Source organism: Tupaia chinensis, unplaced genomic scaffold (genome assembly GCF_000334495.1).
Source record: "Tupaia chinensis unplaced genomic scaffold, TupChi_1.0 Scaffold144255_1, whole genome shotgun sequence".
NCBI lineage: Eukaryota > Metazoa > Chordata > Mammalia > Scandentia > Tupaiidae > Tupaia > Tupaia belangeri.
Window position 1 is genome coordinate 5,160,619 of NW_006204113.1, and position 22,734 is coordinate 5,183,352.

The window sequence follows — 22,734 nt, forward strand, 5'->3', positions numbered from 1 at the left end:
TATATTAATACCCACCCTGGATACTGAATGAATAACCACAGTTCTAGGAAGTTGTGTACAGTTTTGTTTCGTTTGTTTGTTTTTTCAAGTTTGAATGACAGCCTGAGATATACGGGAAAGGAAGAAAATTGGATGCCCTGCAGATGACTAAATGGTGTTGTCACTTCTCCTTGTAGCCCCTCATCACCTTGGACAGCAGCATTTCCTTCACATTCCTGGCAGAGGGAACCAATACCATCACCGTCCAGGTGGCTGCTGGGAATGCTCTTATCCAGGACACAAAAGATATCGCAGTCCATGGTAAGCCCTGGCAACTGTCCTGAGTACTTTATATGACCCAGCCAGTTCCCTCTGATTGCTTTGGCAATTCCCCAGGTCAAGGGAAAATTATTGAGTCATTGGAAAAGTCATGACACATTTTTGCAAAAAATGCATAATGACTTTTCTAAGGACCCAATATATCCATCTTCAAGAGGCTTCCAAACCTACCTTCTCCTTTGCTCCTGGATGGAGATCCATGTAATAAGAAAGAAGATCATGGACAGATCTTTTTTGTACCCTGCAGTGTGTGTTTATCACAGCCTATTTGGGATTTTCATAGGAAGAGAGTCATGGGTTGAAGGATTGCCAAGCTGGAAAGTCTATCACAAAAGGACTAGATCTGATGTCTTGCTGAGGTGTCTATAACAAATGTGCAGCACCCACTCTTGGTGATATCACCATCAGTGATTTCAAAAGCAGGGAAGTTGTGGTTTTTGCCCTCACGTATTGCAATGGCTTACACGTGACTCATGTTTTTTCTTAGTTGCTGTAGACTCTAACATCATTGGCTACAAAGCTTGAAAGTATAAGAATGTAAGCTTGGGGCAGCCTGTGGCATGGTGGTTAATGCAGTCACATTCCACATGGCTGACTAGGTAGTTCTAGTCCCAACCCAGCATGTGTGATGTGTACCCAGAATGCCAAAAGGAGGGAGAAATGGAGAGGAGATTGCATGGATCATACCCCATTGGGGATGCTTTCTCACTTTTCCTCTTCTCCCTCTCTCTGGATAGCATACACACAATATATATATATATACACATGCACACACACACACACACACACACATATAAATTCTTGGAGAAAAATCCAGAGAGTAGTAAACAGGGCTACTACTATCTTGTTTTCAATCCCAGCAAACCATTTTTAATTACCAAATTTATTTCAAATTTAATTGTGTGTCCACTGCCATCTCACAAAACCTCCCTCAGTTGCCTAGACATAGATACCATCACCAGTTTTCTGGAAAGTTACACTAAGGTACGTGAGCCTCTGACTTAGATAGTATTTTTTAGACTTACCTAGGTGAGTTTTTTTATATATGTATATAAATTTGCCACCAGATTTTTCATCAGGCACTTGGAATTTTAATTTTTAAGTAATATTTTCATAGAGGTTATCAGTTGTATTCAGGGAAGTGTACAGATTACAAGTAGCTTCATGAATTACCACAAAATAAACAGACATGTGTATTCGCCATTAAGTCAAGAAATTGAACATTAACCACACCATAGATACAACGTTTCAACCTATTGTCTCATCCTCCCAGGCAGCTTCTAGCACATGCACAAAGGGACTGGGGAAGAAGTGCAAAAAGTCCATTCCAGCCAAGCCCAACTTGTTAATGTTTTTGGGTGGCTCTGCATGGTACCACCTACAGTAGCAAAGGTCTCTTTATGGTTTTTCATACTGGTCTTTCATTTCAGATAATATGCTTTCCCAGGAGAAAGGCTTAAAATCTTAAGAACTAACAAAATTGGCAGGAGCATAAAGCTACTTCCAATCACCGAATTCCACTTTCTTTAGGAAGTGCAGACACAGGCTGAGAATAAGGAATTCCAGCTGAAGTTCTATAACAGGGTAGAGCCTTTCACTAAAGCACAATGACTATGGGACCCCCTCACCCATCACATCCTTCTTCACACTGTCCCTGCCTCACCTGCACCCTCTCTCTCCCTGCAGAATACTTCCAATCCCAGCTCTTATCTTTCTCTCCTAACCTGGATTACCACAATCCTGACATTCCTGAGTGGAGGCAAGATATTGGCAATGTTATCAAGCGAGCTCTGGTCAAAGTAAGTTTGTGTTATCTTTAAGTCTTTGTTAATTAAGAAAATAATTACATAGTGTGGTCCAGAATGAATATCCATGGGTTAAAAACACCATTTGATGGTAGAGAAGGATTATTTCTTTGTAGAAAGAGAGAAAGGAATGCAGGGAGTACAGGATAGTGGGAGTAAGAAGAGGGAGAAAGTGAGGGATGGGAGAGAGGGGGGTCCAAGCTAGTGTTTAAAGATGAAAATTGGCCCAATGTTTATTCTAAATTTTTCTAACACTGGAGCTTGACCTGTTTAACGGAATGATGTAGGGACTACTTACTGAATTTATGCTAATATTATGCACTTAACTGGTTCTTTGCTCATCAGAGGTTCTTCTTAATCAGACATTCAGACTCATGAGACTACCATTGGCCATACACCAGTGGTATAGGCCAGGAAACAGAACATTCCATTGGGGTAATAGAGTTATAGAGGTAACCCAAGGTCAGATTTGCCTTAGAGAAAGCAAAGAATTATAATGACCATTTTCTCAAAGATAGGCACTGAAATGTAATGATTAATAAAACACAGTCTGTTCATATATGGAAACCAGTCTGATGTGTGACCAATTCTACAGCATAGGCATGACCGGCATCTCCAAGGAGCATGGAGAAAAGTAGTTTGCTCTTTCCAGGGAAGTGCAAGCTTGGCACAAATTTGCAATGTGATAAATACTTGTTGAACTATTGGAATGGTTCTGAAGGGGCTACTTTAACTGTGTTTTCAAGAATAAATATAGGGTCAGCTGTGGTAGTTCAGTGGTAAAGCAATATTCTGCAAAGCTGGACCCACACGGGAAGGTTGCAGGTTCATGTCCCAGGGCATCCCTGAACTTGTCAGGTGCACATGTATGCCTATGGTTTGTACCAGCTGAGACTGGAAGTGCATCGTGACATGCACACTTTGAAAGGCTGCCTCCTTCTCTCTGTCTCTGAAAAAATACATTTTATGAACTTTTTTTTTTAGAGAGAGATCTTTGCAATAGGGTACATATGCTCACTGGAGAGACAGACAGAGACAGAAAGCAAGAAATCATCCCTCCAGGGGAACCACCATGCTGCAATTCCTTTTCCTCCATTCTCCTCTCGGAATTTTGGGCATGCATGCACACACACGCGGCATGAGTTTTAAGCCACTGGGTCCGGGCTGAACTGTGGTCACCTACATGGGATTCCAGCAACTTAACCATTATGTCATCTGCTGGTTCCAAATTTCTTAAACTTTAATGAAAGAATAAGTCTCAGTTAACTGAGAGATGATGCTATCTTTCAAGTAAAATGAACAATATATGCAAAGCCATGGACTACTAAAAGAACATAGCATACTTGGGAAATTGAAGAGTTTGATGTAGCTAGTATATAGGTTTTAAGAACAAGTGTGGCTGAAGTTGGCTAGTGTAGTGAAGTCAGATTGTGAAAGATCTGAGAAGCTAAAATGGGCTTGACATCTATCCTATAGTCACTGGAAAGTATGAAAGGTGTCGTTTTTTTTAAATTAAAAGATGGAATAATTTTTCTGTAACCCACTCTGGTAGTAAGTACTGAAGAGCATGGGCTGCTGGGATAGGAAGGGACTGGGGAAAGGGGGAGAGTGTTCACAAAAGATGACTAATTAAAAGACCATAGCAGTTATCTAGACCAGAGATCTAGTTCTAGATAATAATATCTAGTCTAAATACCTTGAAGAAGTCAAAAGCTAGTTGGGAAGCTGATCAATAAAATTGGTGATTAATAAAATACAGCATGAACAAGAGGGAGGGAGAATTACAAGAGCAGGTAGGAGGTGACATTAATCAAAATGGGAACTGTGTAGAAGTACACTTAGGGAGCAATAATTGTTTGATCATTTTAATAAGAATTTAGAGCACATGAGAAACAATTGGATGAAGATGACTAGGAGGATTGAAAATATGGTTCTGAAGATCAAGCCCAGGTTTGTGCTGGAGAAAGAGCTCTGAGAACTAAGGATTTGGAGATTAGGCTTCCCCAGGGGTTGAGGGGGCCAAGGCAGACATGATTACTGATGTTCCCAAGGCAGAGGAAAAAGATCCAGGCAAGGGCATGGAGAAGAGGCTGACAAAAAGGAAGCGGAATAAATAAAAGAGAATGCTATGAGAGCATTCCTGTGGGGAGTGTTCTATCAGAGAAACTTGGCTTTAAATCGTTTTTACAAAGAGATTATTTATGGAACAAGATGAAAATGAGATTGCTATCCATATTGACTTAGTCTGTTCTAGCTGCTATAGCATGATACTATAAACTGGATGGCTTATACAACAGAGATTTATTTCTCACAGTCCTGGAGGTTGGGAAGTCTAAGGTCAAGGTGTCAGCAAATTGGTATCTGAGGAAAGCCAATTTTCTGATCCACAAATGGCAGCTTCTAACTATATCCTCACATGTTGGAAAGGAAATGGAGTTTTCTGGGGTCTTTTAATAAGGCACTAATCCTATTCATGAGGGTTCCACCTTCATAACCTGATCACTGCCCAAAGGCCCCCATATCTTTTTTGTTGTTGTTGTTAGAGAAAGAAATTTTGCTATAGGGGTCACACACTTGCCAGAGACACAGAAAGCAAGAAATCACAACCTCCACCCCCCAGTGGGATGGTCATGCTGAAGTCTCTTCTCCTCCATTCTCCTCTTGGGATTTTGGGCATTCACACACATGCATCTGGCATGAGCTTTAAGCTGCTTGGTCTGGGACTTGAACTGTGGTCAACTATGTGGGAGTCCAGCAACATAACCATTACACCATCTACTGGTCCTGCCATATCCTAATACCATAACATTGGTGATTAGGTTTCAACATATAGACTGGAGGAGACATAAATATTCAGACCACAGGACCAGAAGATAGTGTAATGGTTATGTCTCTGGACTCTCACATACTTGGATGTGGTTTGAGTCCTGGTGGCTTAAAACTCACACTGGACACGTGTGTGGATGCCCAATAACCCAAGAGGAGGATGGAGGAGAAGGGATTGTGGCCCCTCCCCAGGGGAGGGGGGTTGATTTCTCACTTTCTGTCCTTCTATCTCTCTCTGTCTCTCTGCCAAGTGCATGTACCCTTTAGCAATAATCTCTCTAAAAACAAAATTAAAAAATAAATTCAGGCCATAACACAAATGAAGGAGTTTCAAAAAGTTTATGGAAATGCATATAATGGAAGAGTATGCATAGATGTAAATTTTTCTATACCAAAATAAACTCACACATTAATTCTATTTTTCCATGAACTTTTTGAAGTCTCTCAAATTTTTGACAGCAAGGCATCTAGAATTTGTTACATTCTGTTTGGTTGCTTTTTATTAAAACCTTACTTGCTTTTTAAGAAACACCTTGGAGGGACCAGCAGATAGTGTAATGGCTATGTCACTGGACTCCCGTGTACTCAACTGCAGTTCGAGTCCTGGATCCGGTGGCTTAAACCCACACCAGGTGCATGTGTGTGCATGCCCAAGATCCTGAGAGGAGAATGAAGGAGAAGGGATTGCAGCATGGCGATCCCCCAGGGGGTGATTTCTTGCTTTCTGTCTTTCTGGTGAGCGCACACACCCTAGAGCAAAAATCCAAAAAAAAAAAAAAAAGAAAGAAAAGAAAAGAAAAAAGAAACATCTTGGAAATTATAATAACAATTCTATTAAATAATAATTAGCCATGTCAATTTATGCCCAGGCCTTAACTATACAAGGAACACTCACACTCATGTTCCTTTCGATGGGATTAAGTGAATCTAGATACCCAGCTCCAAGATCTCTCCAGGTTCCTTGACTGAGGAATGCTTCCTGAGATTACTCTTCCTTGAGACAAAGGGTCATTCACACCAACCAAAGCATTAACAAGCTCACATCCCTTCACTCCATTGGAGGGATGCTTCTCTGAAATTTGCTCCTTATCCTGGTTTTAGATGATTTGCTTCCCCTAGGTGTTTAGAATAAGGTCTTTCTGCCTCATGGACTTGGGCCCTGAGACTCCCAGCTACTAGAGGGTCACATCTCACATCAGGAATGATCTAGCAAACCACATTGGGGTTTCAAAAAGATGCCCACCCTGGTTGGTGTACCGTTGGTTTCTGACTCCTGCTTCTCACTTTCTTGTAAACTAACTCTCTCGCTGTTCTTCCGGAAAGTTAACTCTATCTATAAGACTGGTCCTAAAAGATGCCAGGGCAAATGAGAAACCACCAGTCCTTCTAGTGTGCAATTCAGCAACTGCTTACTGATTTTCTATTCTGTTCAAGCATCATTTAAATAGTGAGGTAACCACAAATACCCTCCAGAATATCTTGGAAAAAAATGCAATAAAAACCTACCAAAGAAGACTATAACAGACAGATGTAAACATAAGTCACAGTGGACACAGTATGTGTCCTTGAAATGTGGTGACATGACCATCTTGGGTAGCTAGGGCTAGAGGCTGAAGTGGAGGAAATGATTGCAGGTAGAGACAGCAGGTGTTTCAGCTGAATCACAAATTATGCATCATATTTGGATTGGTAAAAGTTGTGTTCTATTGGGTCATCAGAAAAGTCATAACATATTTTTCTATGTTTTTTTAATGCAAAAATGTGTCATGACTTTTCTGAAGACCCAATAGATAAGATACATTTAGGAAACTTAGGAAAGGCTACGTATCTTCTGTATAGAGGACAAAATCAGAATTACATTTCTTCAGAAATTTGCCTTCAGATTGAAGCCTACTTTTAAGTTTTTATCACAAAAGCAATATAATCTTTTCACTAAACACTCAGAAATGGAAAGACTCACTCATATTCTCAGCCTCTTAACAACTTTTAGTATTTTGCTACTCTTCTATTCCATACATTTGTATTTTTATAGAGTTGTAACCAAAAATATGGAAGGAAGTACAGCAATCATAAGTGTTTTGTCCATGTTGCCTCATAGTGCTCATTATCATCCTAATGGCATAATAATATTCTATCAGGTGATTACTTAAATTTTTGAATATTTGAGTTTTTCTCATTTATTTGATATTATAAATAATGCTGTAAGTATTTTTTCCTGCATATGGATTTTTTTTTATATTTTAGATCATGTCTTTAGGACAATCTTTCCAAATTATAGTTTCTAAGTGAAGGGTATGAATATTTTTATGGCCTTAAAGTAAGTCTTTTAAAAAACAAATTGGCAATATGTACCAATTTTTAGTACCGCCAGCAACAAATGAGGAAACCTCCCTCATTGCAGCTTCACCAATATTAGATATTAAACCAGAAAAAAGAAAAAAAAAACCTGCTTTAATAAGTGAAAACAAGTGCTGCTCTGCTCTTTTTAAATTTGCATTTTCCTGTTTGTTTATATCTTCTTATTCCTCATTTGCATCCAGTCTGTCTGTGTTGTAGCCAGCAGCACAAGGCTTCAGTGCAAAAAACCATGGATTATATGGGACAATTTTTGCAAATGTTCCCAGTGAATAGTACTTTGAAAATCATTTGTAATATTATTTTAGTTTTGGTTTAAAAATGTATGTAAAAAGCAGTGGAGGTAGTCAACCGACTGATTCTTTACCTAGAAATTCTAGGAGAAAAACACAAAGAAAGCCTGGATGTGTATTAGAACCTAAGCCCAAAATGCTATGTTTAAAAACTTAATATGAGACGCCAACAGTACATATGATGTTGCTTGATACTGGGAAATGCTAGCCCCTTTAAGACCTCATTTTGTGGTATAAATCTTGGCAGGTAACCAGTGTCCCAGAAGACCAGATCCTTGTTGCTGTATTCCCTGGCCTCCCCACTTCAGCAGAACTCTTCATCCTCCCACCCAAGAACCTGACAGAGCGAAGGAAAGGCAATGAAGGGGACCTTGAACAAGTAAGTGAGAGAAAGCTTGGTTGGGACATTTGCATGCATCCCACATTCTGAAGGGATGCAAAATGTTTTTCCATCCAAAAGAGAAGACAAACACCCCCACTGACCCATCGACCCATCAGTCTTTGCCAATTGCCCAGAGTTTTAAGGACAATCCTTCCTACCCAGAATAAACACAGATGGGAACAGACTGCAGTATTCTGCCACCCGCATCATTCATTCCAATGGCTGGCAACCCCGTCTCTTATACCCCATCTCTTATACATGCATCCCTCCCAACGATTCTTCTTGGGGTACAAGGAAGTGAGAGAGAAAAAGAGAGAGTATTTGAGTTCTGTTTCTGGAAATATGTGTTTCTTATTTTTAAACTACATGAACCCTAGAGATCCTGTTCATTTAAGTTCTGCTCTTGGGGGAGAAAATAACTTTTAAGTATGTTTCTTTGGAGAGAAACAACTTATCTCATCTTGCCTTGACTAAGGAAGCAGAATTTTCCAAAGTGATTGTGCTTTACTGTTCTTATCCAATGGGTATATGGTTCCTGTAATGCCACACTATCCTGGAAGTAAAGGAGATAGCCTCTCTGGTATTTCTCTGCCTTACCTTCTCCTATGGGGGTCTTACTGTCTGCCCTCCATTTCACCCTTCCCTGACTTATCATGATGCTACCCAAGAGGCAGAAATAATAAGAATGAGGTTGTTGAAGTTGGCATGAATCAAACTCATTTGCTCCTGTGTGAGGTAATCATTGTACAAAAATCTTCTGTGTCCCACTGGTACTGACCTGGCTGTCACCCTGTCCCTATGTTCATTTACAGTCTTTGAGCCATAGAGATGCTCACTGAAATCAGTTTCTCTGGAAAAGCTAACAGTTGTGTGCATTGCAGGTTGCATATTGAAGCTGGCCAGAAATAAATTCAGCTTCTCAATGCATACATCACTTTTACAAGACCTTTTTATTCTGAAATAGCAAGTGGCATGTGTGAACTATATTTGGAAGCTACAATATCCATCCATTTAGATAAATAGGTAATTACGGTGATGAATAGCAGCTGTGATATTAAGGCGCGTACAGAGAGATAAGAGTTAGGGACAACAGTCTCTGTCTGCCTTAGCTTTCATGTGGGAATTACAGAGTGATTAAATCGATGTTATGTGTTCTGAGACTTGCAGGGGAAAAGTAAAGAGGAAAAATTATCCCATAAAAAGGAGGCAGCTTCTGCTTTGATGTTTGCCTCCTATTGTCTCTAAGATAAAAAAGAAAAAAATGAAAATACAGAGGAGTGGGATGGGGATCTACATGTCTACTTTAATTTTAACCCTAGCAGGAACCTCTATGCCTCTATGTACAGTGTGTATTATTTGATCAGGTTAAAGAGCTAATGATGTTTTGTGTTTTTTGTTTATTTGTTTGTTTGTTTGTTTTTAAAATTTAAACCCACAAAAGGTTTTTTAACAGTTGTTTATAAAGAGATAGCTAAAAGAGCACTGAACTGGAAGCACAGTGAAATGCGTGTCAGTTATATAGCTCATTAGAGCTGTAATCAGTCGGTGGTTATGAACACCCTTCTTTCTCTCTCACTCTCCTCTCCAACTCTCCAATATAAATAAGTAATACCAGCTACTTTCTTGGATTCATAGGGTTCCAAAGGCTTCAAGAACCAAACTGTTAAAGCGATTTCAATTTCCTATCCCCTGATCCCTGATGGGATATGATGGCTGTTGATTTTTTTTTTTGTTTTTTTTATTTTGTTTTTGTTGTTTTTGTGTGTGTGTGTGTGTGTGTGTGTGTGTGTGTGTGTGTTATTACCTATTGATCTTCTCTTTCATTCTTTTATCGCAGAGCATCATCATATGTCATGATTTTCCATGCAGCCTGTCTTTTATTTTTCAGATTGTAGAGACACTATTTAATGCTCTAAACCAAAACTTGGTCCAGTTTGAACTGAAGCCAGGGGTTCAAGTCATTGTGTATGTCACACAGCTGACTTTAGGTGAGTGTCAATGGCAACTGGAGTAAAGAGTATGATGAGTCGTCACAGAGAGAAAAGGAGAAAAGTGTCCTCAGATATCTCTGTAGATGCCTAGCATTGGCTTTGTAGGAGGGCTCTTTTTTTTATGGCTCATAATTATCCTTACTGTCTCTCTGGATAACCCTGTGGGGGGTGGCAGGAAGACTCTTTGGAGTGGCTTTTCCATTGAATCCCTGGATACTCTTGAAGAAAACCTACAGTTTCTTTGGGTCTTGGCTCTATTTACTCATTTCTGCAATAGTTGGCGTTACACTGGGTAGTTCTTAAACTATTAATTTCTGTGATTAGCTGATTTCATCAATCTAGTATTGGAGGACACATCATGTAACTTTAAGACTGCCTTCCCATTTATAATGTATGAATCTAAGTAGAAACAGGGAACAAATGTATTTTGTTAATTTATGAAATTAAAAAAAAGTCATGTCCCACTGGGCATAAACTTCTGACTCTGTGGGAGAACCTATTTGCTAAATGGTTCTTATTAATGTAAGGCTTCTCTGATATGAAGGTTCTAAATGTGCCCATCCACAAGTGTATTACCAGAACAGTGTAGAGGAAGAGAATTTAACATTGCATTCGTGTTTAAGCCAGAATTTCAAATGGGCTGCAGCCATCCTGTCAGGCATATAGGCTAAGAGAAAGATCATTTAAACCCTTCTATTCCCCTCAGCTGGAAACACATTGTTCAACTTGCACCAAGAACAGTAAATTTCCCCAGGCAGAACAAAGTAGTATACTTTCCCTCAGAAGCTGTGATTGGGAATATCATTCTCATCCTAGAAGCCACACTTCCTGTGTCTAGACACCATTCAGGGCAATGGAGACTGGAAACGAGGAGGGAGAGCGGATGTCCTTTTCTCCCCAAAACGAGGAGGAGGAGCGGTTGTCCTTTCTTCCCCAATAGGTATTCCCTCCAGCTAATACTTCTAAGTGAACATGTCTATTTCTCTTCCTAGCGCCTTTGGTGGACTCCAGTGCTGGGCATAGCAGCTCGGCCATGCTTATGCTCTTGTCAGTGGTGTTTGTGGGCCTGGCCGTGTTTTTGATCTATAAGTTTAAGAGGTATGTGTTATTGCCATTCGATTTTTATTTTGGTGCAAGTTTCACTGCAGATAAGTTTACCTAGGACCAATTTCCCTAAACCGCACACAAGAACATGTATTAATTCTCCTTGAAGTTCTGTTTGACAGTGGGCAAAAGTAGGAATGGTTCGGAGTCAAGAAATTAATGGGTTTAAAAAAATTTCAACTTTATCACAGGTATAATGAGTTAAGTAAATAAGAACTAGCCTATGACATCAATCTTTGAGAGAAGTGTAAAGTGTTTTCAAATATCACCCAAATTTCTACAGCAAGGTCTCAGATATTCAGATATTTTTCTATAGCTCAACAACCATTCAGGGGGATTAAACAGAAAACACAGATAAAATCTGACACCCACGTGCACACACACAAAATGCACTTACACACACTTTATTATTTTGTGGTACAGCTATCCAATATCTATTTAAATTTGCATGCTAAAAATGATTCAATCTCCATCCCTACCTTTCTTTTTCCCGTGTCTAAAAGGATATTGGTGGCTGATTCTATCCTATAGCAGGGAAGCCCTGTGCATGGGCAGTCACGTTGGTCGAATCCCAGCCTGGGCAACTTGAAAATCACACCAAGTGTTTGTGTGACTGTGCCCCAGATCCTGATGGGATGGAGAAAGGGAAAGGCATTATAGTGTTATCAGGCCCCATTGGAGTAGATGTTTTTTCTTTCTCTTTTCCCTCTCTTTGGTGAGCATTCATGCTCTCTGTCAATAATATAATAAATTTAAAAAGGGAAATTGATCAAGAAAACCAAACTCCACATGTATTCTGAAATTATTTCTGAAAGCCACAGGAGGAGTGACAGAGCAGGATACTTATTAAAAACATGAATCAAAATCAATAATTCTATATAAATATTCAAATTACATAATACTTCTTCCAGGAAACACCCTGATTAAGATTGCAGCCTCTGAAATCAGATTCAATTTTAACTTTTAGCCTGTGTAACCATGGATGATTGTATTTGCCTCCCTAAGCTTTAGTTTTCTTATCTCTAAAATCAGGTGAATAATAATACTTTATGGATTTGCTATATGGTTTAAATGTAACAATATCTATGCTGGATCCTTGCTAAATAATCAACAAAGCTAAGCTATTAGGAATAACAAAGAACTTGACTTCAAAAGATGTGCTTCTTTGTAAACATGATTAAAGTAGAAATATTATTAATTATTATCAGATGAGTTTTGAAAGCATCGCTTGGTTCTGAGAGTCTTTCTGGGTACTCATGGTAATATTTTTAGATTTTTCAGAGAACACTGGTGAAGGTGCTTTACTCTTCCTGTTGAATTTTCCTTCTTCCTGCTAGGTCTCCTCAGGTAGATCTCAGTTGCTTAAAAACACCAGATTTGCTCAATATACCTCTCAACTTTAGCCACATGGTCAGGGATCCTACCAACAACTTCCATGCCCACTAGAAAGACTGAATGAGATTTACCTACCTAATTGATTTATAGATCCACAGTGTGAATGAAAATCCTCTTGCGTCAAGATGTATCAACCCACATATTCCTGATCCCTTGGAAAATAGGGAACTAAACTTTCTATCACAATTAGAAAAGGTTCAATATAGAAAGTCTGGTTAATGCAACATTTATGGATGAACTTCAATCACATGCAAATAACTCACTCAAGGATTTGTTTTGGGGGAAGCCTGGTGGTTACTGGGGCTTAAACATCAACTAAGATAGGGGCCAGCAGTTGGCGTGGTGGACTCCCACATGGAGGACCGTAGTACAAGTCCCAGACCTGGTGGCTTGCTTTTTCACTTTCCATCTCTCTCTCTCTCACCCTCCCTCCCTCCCTATCTGGTTTAATTAAAATAAAATAAATAAAGTTAAATAAAAAAGATTTTTTTGGAGAGGTTTTTGCTATAGGGCATGTGCACTCGCCAGACAGACAGAGACATAGAGACAGAAAGCGAGAAATCACCCCCCAGGGGGGATGGCCACACCGCAATCCCTTCTCCTCCATTCTCCTCTTGGGATCTTGGGCACACATGCACACGCACCCGGTGTGAGTTTAAGCCACCGGGTCCAGGACTTGAACAGGGATCGACTACGTGGGAGTCCAGTGACATAGCCATTATGCTAACTACTGGTCCCGATAAAATAATTATTTTTTAAAAATCAACTAAGATAAGTGTATCACCTCTGGCATCTAAGACTTCATGGTTGCTGAAGACAAGGGCAACAGAAGTTCTGCATAGAGGCATTTGTTTCAGGTGGTTACAGATTAAGGCAAAATTTATCAGGTAGCTAACAAAGTGTGTATTTTTTATAGAAATGCTGCTAAACTCCCTAGACAGTCACCTCACTAATGTAGGCATTTCTAAATCTGTACACTTTTAATACATGAATCCATACCTAGTAATGATGTCTGTAAACCGGTCTACCTTTCTGTTTCCCAATTATCAACCAGTCCTTTCTGTTTCCCTGACAGTGGATCATGCAGTTAAGGATACAGGAAACAAAAACCAGTCAAACTAGATAAACAGCCTATCAGCTAAGCACAACTAGTCATCAATTAACTTTTACATTTCTAATCCCTTGTTTCTGGAATATTTCCTTCCAGTGCTCAAGCTCTTTGATGGAGACTTTGTTTCATTATTATTAATTTTTATTTCTTCGGTCTCCTTTCCCTCCTATCGCATGGGCTCCACAGTGGTTACATGGGAGATGTCAAGCTTGCAACAAGTAATATTCAGGTTCCTACCTGTGGATTCCGTCTTTTTTCATTGCTGTCCAATAGAACTTCTGCAATGAGGAAAACAGTAATACAGTCACTCCTCACCTAATGACCTACCTGTTTAATGACTGACTTATGACCAGTTCTCCAGCACCAGGAATCCCCTTTCTCAGTCTTTCTCTCATTCCCCTAATCAGTTAGTATGCACTATATGAAGCATTTGCAATCATCCAAGACTACATATTTTATTTATAAAATTGTGCTTTATTGTGCACCCACACAGTATTCAGAATAAATAAAACAACTAGGCTGCACTTACATTACTTTGTTGTAATGTGTCTTGTCACTTTCTGGTGCTTATGTAAGGCATACTTTTTGTTTGGATAGAATTACATTATTCTAGCACGATGTTGCATGATAGCTATTGAAAAATACATACCCTACGGCACTGGGACGTAACACAAGACATAGACCTTTAAGTTTCTCAGTTATTGACCAATCCACTTAGTGACCTTGCCATAGGACGGTAACTCGGTCACTAAATGAGGAGTGCCTATAATCTGTGCTAATAGAGTAGCCACCATGGACTGAGGGATTACATTTTAATTATATTAATTCTAATTTATTTACATTCGAATAGCTCTACCTGGCTAATAAAAAACTGTTGAATAACACACTGTAGGGTAAAGTGAAATTCTATTTCTGCATTCAGGTCTTTGGATATGTTGAATTTTCAGACCCCTTACTCTCTGTAACTGCCAAAATTGAATTATTTAACAATTAATTTATTCTACAAACATTTATTAACTGCCTACTGTGTGCCAGGCACTGACAACAATCTCAGCATCCTAAATGGCCACTTAGCAGGAAGGACAATCAATTTGCTGCAAGGACTCCAGTGTCATTTAAGTAAATATCATCCTGCTGTTCACATTCCATCTTAATTTTGGAATAGTGACTTCTATTTTTTGATGTCTTGAACAATATAATTAAAAATCATATGAGATGGCTTTTGCCCTTTGAAAACTGCCTAAGAAGACTTTTTCTATAACTGTAAATCTACTTTTTGTGGTTATCCAAGAAGACATTTGAGATTTTATATTTCTCTCAATCTTTTTTTTTTTTTTTAAATAGGGCTTTCATTACAGTTCAAAGCTTTCTTTGTTCTCTCTAAATTTCCTTTCACAATCTTCTAACACTCATTTTAGCTGGAGCAAATGGATACAAACTGCAGTTGGTTTTTGCTTTGTTTTTATTTTTTTTGGAGAGAGAGACTTGAGTCTATCTATCTTACACCTCTTTTTAAGCTTACATGAATGTGTGGCCCAAGACATATCTCTTGATCTCTCTATTTCTCACGTTTCTTATGTATGAAAGTAAGGTTCAGACTCAACTTATATTCTCAACAGTCCTACAAGTGGATGTGTTAAGAAAAGCAACTTGACAATGTTTTTGACTGAGACAAAAACATTGTGACATAAAATTTGTTCCCTCCCAGACATCTATTCACAAAAATGAAAACTATGCCTGTTTTTAGATAGGTTTTTAGAAATTGAATCAAGCAAACCATCTGCATAAGTGTCACTTTATCCTACTCCTCATGAGTACTACTAGCAGAACAGGAAACAGGAGACAGTGAACCCTGGTTACAACACTGAAGCTCACAGACTTGTTGATTAGGAATGGTATGACTACCCCCAGCACTCAACAAATATTATAGCTCATCCCAAAGCTCATGAGTACTTTGTACTTCTATGATTAGAAGGAATCCCAACGGTTGCACTGCCTTTCTATTTAGGTAAGAAAATAAAGGTTGGGGCCACAGGTGGTGTGGTGGTTAAGGCACATGGCCAACCATGGTTCGAGTCCTTGAAACACACTGGGCACGTGTGTGTGGGTATGTCCAAAATCTTGAGAGGAATATGGAGGAAAAGGGATTGCAGTATGATCATCCCCATGAGAGATGATTTCTCCCTTTTCCTCTCACTGTCTTTCTCTGTCTCTCTCTGGTGAGTGCACATGCCCTGTGACAGAAACCTGAGAGAGAGAGAAAGAGAGAGGAAGAGACAAGACTGAATTTTTAGCTCTACACATTTAGAGGATCTGCAGTTTGCTGCCTCACACACATTCTATTCTACTTAACATTCTTATAAATTATACTAAGCTAGTTTGGATCAATAGGTGTCATGAGGACACCTCCCTTCAGGTGTGGAAAGCTAATATTAAAAATACAAAAATTGACTATAATGGAAAGATAGAAACTACTGCCTGTTTTAAACCCATTTTCCAATTTTTCTTTCTGAATTAACTACAGGAATACATTGTTAAATGCCCCCACTTTCTGCCTTATTTGGAGCTGGAGTGGAGAAGGGATTGTAGAAGCTTCAAATGGAGGTTCTCCTTTGGAAATACATATAGTGTTCTAGATTGGGATAGGTGGTATATGTCCCAAGTTTTAATGATAGCTATACTCATACTTGGCATCATGAAATGCCTGGGTTTTAGTTCAACCTCTGCATTCTTTGATGAGATGTTAAAAGTCCCTTCTATATGTGAAATTCCAAGATAAAAATGTAGTCTTTGTATTGAAGAGTATAGTATAGGAAAATAGAGCATGGGTTTCGAGGTCATTTATTCATTTGTCCAACAGGTGCTTAATAAATGTAAACCAAGTGCCAGCACTGTGCAAAGTCAAATCTTTAGCAGTTAAATTAGAAAACATAGACTTTGCCCACATGTATTTTTAGGCTAGGAGGATAAAAAGACAGAAAGGAAGTCAATAAACATTATGAGTAAGTCTATTACAACATCTTAAACCAACACATAATTTATTTATTTATTAGACATTGTCCTATAATTACATATTTTACAATAAGAGAGTTGAGCGGTCAGGAGAGGCCTCTGAGATGACATGTAAGTCAAGTTCTGAAGTGCAAAAGTGAAACCAAAACAAAGTGTGAGAAGAGCAGAGAGGGGTATGGTATGGACACACGGAATAGCTAGTTCAAAGTCCTCAAACCAGGGAAGAATTTGATGTGTAAGAGTTTTGCAACTCAAAGTTTGTGTCTCCAACCAAGGAGCAGCATTAACATCCCCTGGAAGCGTGGCAGAAATGCAGATCTCAGGGACCAGCAGTTAGCGTAAAGGCTATGTCGCTGGACTCCCAAATAGTCGACCGTAGTTCATGTCCCGGACCTGGTGGCTTAAAACTCACGCTGGGCATGTGTGCGTGCATGCCCAAGATCCCGAGAGGAGAATGGAGGAGAAGGGATTGTGGTGTGGCCATCCCCCCGGGGGGTGATTTCTCACTTTCTGTCTGTCTGTCTCTGTCTGTCTGGCGAGCACACGCGCCTTATAGCAAAAACCTCTCAAAAAAAAAAAGAAAAAAGAAAAAAGAAATGCAGATCTCAGTCCATCCAGTGCACATCTATAAAGTTGCAATCTGCATTGTAAGGAGACCCCTGGGTGATGCCTAAGCACATTAACACTTGAGAAATAAACACTGGGTGAAAGTATTCAAAGGAGGCTACAGAGGACGAAACAGGAATTAGCAAGGGAGTCAGGAGGTGAATGTTCCAAGATTTCAGTCTGAACTCCTCCGCTTCTTTAGCCTTTAGTCATTCATCTTTGTGTTTCCAAACCTACCATTTTCATGTCTTTAGAGGAAGTTATTTATGTTCTCTCACTCCTTTCCTTAATCTTCCCCACAATCCTAGAAGGAAGCTATTGTTGCCCCATCGAACAGATGAGGAAACTGACTATCAAAGTATTTAAGAGACTTGGCCCATAGGTGGTGCCTCAAAAATTGTAACAAAGGCTATGCATCTATTATTTCATGGCTGCTCTTAAAAGAAGCCGATATGGGACCAGTAGGTGGTATGGTGGTTAAGGATGCTAGATTCCCACATGGACTGTTGCTGTTCAAGTCCCAGACCTGATGGCTTGCTTTCTCACTTATCCTGTCTCTCTCTCTGTCCCTCTCTCTCTCTCTTTCTCCATCTCACTCTCTCATTCTGTCCCTCTGTGGTCAAATTAAAATAAATAAATAGATTAACTAAAATAATTCTTTGAAAAAAAAAGAAGCCAATATGAATTGATTAAATTGATGCAAACTTAGGAGAAATAAAAGACTTTTCATTATGTACAACCTTGTGAGTTTCAAAGTCCAGTTCCTTTAAAAACTTAGTAACAGGTAAATAATATAAGGGTTTTACTAGATAACTGATGAACAGCAGTACCCTTTTGTGTACACCTGTGTTCCCATGCCTACCCACCCCCGAGAAGCTACATTTCTCCAGGAGTTCTGTGGTTTATCTTTCCTGGGTATCCGGGTGTCTGGCTGGCACTGTGTTCCTTGGACTCATGGCCTCAGTGTCTCTGGGTGACCAGTACCTTTCCTTGAAATTGGCCCTCCCTGTTAATAGCACCTTCCTCCCCATATCGCTCAGTATTTCCAGTGATCCAAGTTAGGCATGCCCTGACTGTGGTTTTAATCTGATTTTGTTCCTGTCTTTCATAGGAAAATCCCCTGGATTAACATCTATGCTCAGGTCCAACATGACAAGGAACAGGAGATGATTGGGTCAGTGAGCCAAAGTGAAAATGCCCCCAAAATCACACTCAGTGATTTCACCGAGCCTGAAGAACTTCTGGACAAAGAGCTAGATACCCGGGTCATAGGTATGTGTGTCTGTCCCACCAAGCTACTGTATCCTCTGTCCTCCAAACAGTGGATCAATCAGCTGCTTCACCTGTCCTTCAGACAGTACAAGGCTGAGGGTGAGGGAGGGAAAAACAGCTGGTTATGGTGACATAATCATTCTTGAAAATGTGTCTAGCACCTCTGGCCACATGAAATTGATAGACATCTTTTCTATTAAATGTCAATCAAAATCAGAAGTCTTGGGGTTAGTGTGGGAGAGGAATAAAGCCAATTAATACTACTGGAAATTTTATTTTTTTCTATAAAGCAAAAGTATTGTATGTACTTATTAGTAATTACATGAAGGCAGAATCTGAAATCAGATAGCGCTGGGTCCCTTTTCTTGCTTTGCTAGTTGTCTAGTTCAGTGACTTCTCCGGGCTTCCTATTCCTCACTTGTGAAATGGGAGTAATAGTACCAAAGGTTCTATTCTATTTCTTTGAAGTGCTAATAAATCTCTTCTGAGATTATGATAATTACAAGATGTTATCATTACCACAGTGCCTGCCACAGAGTAAGTGCTCAGTGCATATTGATCATCACTGTTGCTGTCAATAAAGTATAAGGTGGCAGTTAAGGGGCTGGTCCTACTGTGTGCTGGGATGGGGGATTGCATGCATTGAGCATGGATGAGAAAAGCCAGTGAGCCCTCCATCTCACTCTCTCATTCTGTCCCTCTGTGGTCAAATTAAAATAAATAAATAGATTAACTAAAATAATTCTTTGAAAAAAAAAGAAGCCAATATGAATTGATTAAATTGATGCAAACTTAGGAGAAATAAAAGACTTTTCATTATGTACAACCTTGTGAGTTTCAAAGTCCAGTTCCTTTAAAAACTTAGTAACAGGTAAATAATATAAGGGTTTTACTAGATAACTGATGAACAGCAGTACCCTTTTGTGTACACCTGTGTTCCCATGCCTACCCACCCCCGAGAAGCTACATTTCTCCAGGAGTTCTGTGGTTTATCTTTCCTGGGTATCCGGGTGTCTGGCTGGCACTGTGTTCCTTGGACTCATGGCCTCAGTGTCTCTGGGTGACCAGTACCTTTCCTTGAAATTGGCCCTCCCTGTTAATAGCACCTTCCTCCCCATATCGCTCAGTATTTCCAGTGATCCAAGTTAGGCATGCCCTGACTGTGGTTTTAATCTGATTTTGTTCCTGTCTTTCATAGGAAAATCCCCTGGATTAACATCTATGCTCAGGTCCAACATGACAAGGAACAGGAGATGATTGGGTCAGTGAGCCAAAGTGAAAATGCCCCCAAAATCACACTCAGTGATTTCACCGAGCCTGAAGAACTTCTGGACAAAGAGCTAGATACCCGGGTCATAGGTATGTGTGTCTGTCCCACCAAGCTACTGTATCCTCTGTCCTCCAAACAGTGGATCAATCAGCTGCTTCACCTGTCCTTCAGACAGTACAAGGCTGAGGGTGAGGGAGGGAAAAACAGCTGGTTATGGTGACATAATCATTCTTGAAAATGTGTCTAGCACCTCTGGCCACATGAAATTGATAGACATCTTTTCTATTAAATGTCAATCAAAATCAGAAGTCTTGGGGTTAGTGTGGGAGAGGAATAAAGCCAATTAATACTACTGGAAATTTTATTTTTTTCTATAAAGCAAAAGTATTGTATGTACTTATTAGTAATTACATGAAGGCAGAATCTGAAATCAGATAGCGCTGGGTCCCTTTTCTTGCTTTGCTAGTTGTCTAGTTCAGTGACTTCTCCGGGCTTCCTATTCCTCACTTGTGAAATGGGAGTAATAGTACCAAAGGTTCTATTCTATTTCTTTGAAGTGCTAATAAATCTCTTCTGAGATTATGATAATTACAAGATGTTATCATTACCACAGTGCCTGCCACAGAGTAAGTGCTCAGTGCATATTGATCATCACTGTTGCTGTCAATAAAGTATAAGGTGGCAGTTAAGGGGCTGGTCCTACTGTGTGCTGGGATGGGGGATTGCATGCATTGAGCATGGATGAGAAAAGCCAGTGAGCCCATACATGAAGATACCCAGGTGCCCTATGTAACACATACCTACTAAGCACCTGTTCTAGGTGGCTCGGTGTTTAGCAGTGAATCAAACAAAGATCCCTGTACTTGCAGAACTTAAATCCTTTTCTCCATGTGTCTTCTCTCCTCTGCAGGAGGCATTGCCACCATTGCAAACAGCGAAAGCACAAAGGAGATCCCCAACTGCACTAGTGTTTAATAACAACAAGCCACGTGGTCAACCACCTTTCTGACTTTTTATTTTTGATGATTACTATTCCTATTATTATGGAAAAATGAAAATGTCTTTTTTACCTTTTCTTTACCAGGGGCCCCTTCATAAATAGCAGGCGGAAGCTTAGCTTTGGGAGAAATGGCATTCTTATATAGTTCAAATGAAACAGAAAGAAAAAAATGGCTGTATTTGTGCTAAGGGTGAAGGATGCATCTTCCCATAGCCTCCTTGATTTATTCTGCCATTGGTAGCATAAGGACCCTCTGTTTTCAGTCTCTCTTTCTTTTATTTAAGTCGGGATGGGTTTTTGTTAACCTCTCATCCTTGCCCCTGCAACCAAAAATCACCAACACTGCCCTTCCACCCAGCACACACACATCAACACAAACCATTTCCCAGTTAGATCCCCAGGAGGTGGGTTGGTGGGGAGTGGATGTAGCTGCAGAAAGCGTGCACACCTTTATGAAAGAGGCCCTGCCTCATGCATGTCAATAGCGAGGCTACAGATGGCTTACTGTATATAATTCAATGTAAATAGCTTTTTATTTCCTAAGAAATAATTTAATGTTTAGTAAAAAAGAAAACAGAAAAAAGAAAGATGCGCGTGTTGGCTTTACGCACTCACCCTCAGAGCTGACCAACCCCCCAGGCCTGCTTGATGTGTTGGGTTCTGGATGCGCTCCAGTTGTCTGTCACACTTAACTCTTGCATCCCTGTGTCTGTGCCATAGCTGGTTTCTACTTATGTATATACAGGGGGCGGGGAGGGCATATTTGGGGCAATTGATAAAGGAAGGACTCTATTGACATCGGAGAATACAGGCGTCGTTTGTGTTCCAACAATGACATGAAAGAAGTTGGGAGATGAGGCCCCTTCGAGACCTCAACTGAGACCCAAATGGGGAATCAAAGCTCCCCCTCTAGGTGGAAAGACTTGAGGTTATTTATCAACCTGAGAAAGCAGTGTGTTGTGAAGAAGTCAAGGAATGGATGCACACTGAAGATTGTTCTGTTTTCTGATTGGATTCCATGGAAGTGCATAATGCTTACAATGGCATCTCAGGCTGTTCTTAGCTCAGAGAAGTCCCCTGAGCACTAGGTGAAGCCCAGTGAGTGCCTTTTGGCAAGGAGGTAGTAGAGAGCTTAGGAGAAAGATGGCATGAGTTCATGTAAATCCTGCAGGCCAGATAGAGGTCTAGCCTTTAATGATGTTAGTCGAAGTCTAAGACCATCTTAGCAAAGCTGTTCTACTTGCTTGTCAGCTGTACACAACTTCCTTAAAGTCAATGTCTGCCTTCAGTTCCCTTAAGGTAGTTCTTGCCTCTGGGGTGAGTGGCTTTCAAAGCCGGTTCATTTTCTCAGCACCTCAGCCCCTTCACATATTTACACATTTCAGTTCTTTTCAATAGTCATGTGGTAGGCATTGTTTTTATTTTCAGGCTTAGCCTGAGCACACTTGCTCTAAAAAGGATATACTGTATATATATGTGGGAGGAAAGGCCACATTTTGCACCGGTTCACTTTCGTGGGATGTTGTTTGCATTCTTCTTTGTGAAACACAGAGAGAATGTGATACAGAGAATTTGGCAGGCCACAGCATAGATCAGTTTTAGGAGTATTTCTACAGATCCTGCTTTTTGGTTTCAAGGGTTAAATGGGGCAGACAATTGCAATACTTGTACTAAACACTGGAATACAAATGCATGAGTCATATCTATATATACAGTATATGTACATATACTGTTCTTGGTTTTATTGTTCCATTTGAATATTTCTACTGTAAAAAAAAAAGACAGTGGTTTTGAAATTGTTGAAAATAAATGTATTTTTGTACATCAAAGCTACTTGCATGGCTGAACTTTCTCTGTTTGGGCAATTTTCTTTACCTTTTGAACCAGTCAACTATTCTATAGTAATGCTACATGGCAAAAGCAAACACAACCCCCCAAAAACTTGTAATAACAGATATTTCATTTTTGTCCATCAGTCTTCACACTGGCTGTGG

The 22,734-nt window shown here is 39.8% G+C and overlaps 1 protein-coding gene across 1 annotated transcript in view; it reads left to right on the top strand.

The window, feature by feature from the left end:
• SORCS3 (sortilin related VPS10 domain containing receptor 3) overlaps nucleotides 1-22,415 on the top strand; it is a 589,937-nt gene extending 567,522 nt beyond the window's left edge. Inside the window, exons 24-30 of the mRNA XM_006166440.1 lie at nucleotides 177-300; nucleotides 2,005-2,117; nucleotides 7,845-7,976; nucleotides 9,868-9,967; nucleotides 10,963-11,068; nucleotides 18,310-18,470; nucleotides 20,651-22,415. Coding sequence (XP_006166502.1) covers nucleotides 177-300; nucleotides 2,005-2,117; nucleotides 7,845-7,976; nucleotides 9,868-9,967; nucleotides 10,963-11,068; nucleotides 18,310-18,470; nucleotides 20,651-20,715 — 801 coding nt within the window. The 3' untranslated portion in view covers nucleotides 20,716-22,415. The remainder of the gene's footprint in view (nucleotides 1-176; nucleotides 301-2,004; nucleotides 2,118-7,844; nucleotides 7,977-9,867; nucleotides 9,968-10,962; nucleotides 11,069-18,309; nucleotides 18,471-20,650) is intronic.
• The last annotated feature ends 319 nt before the right edge of the window (nucleotides 22,416-22,734 follow it).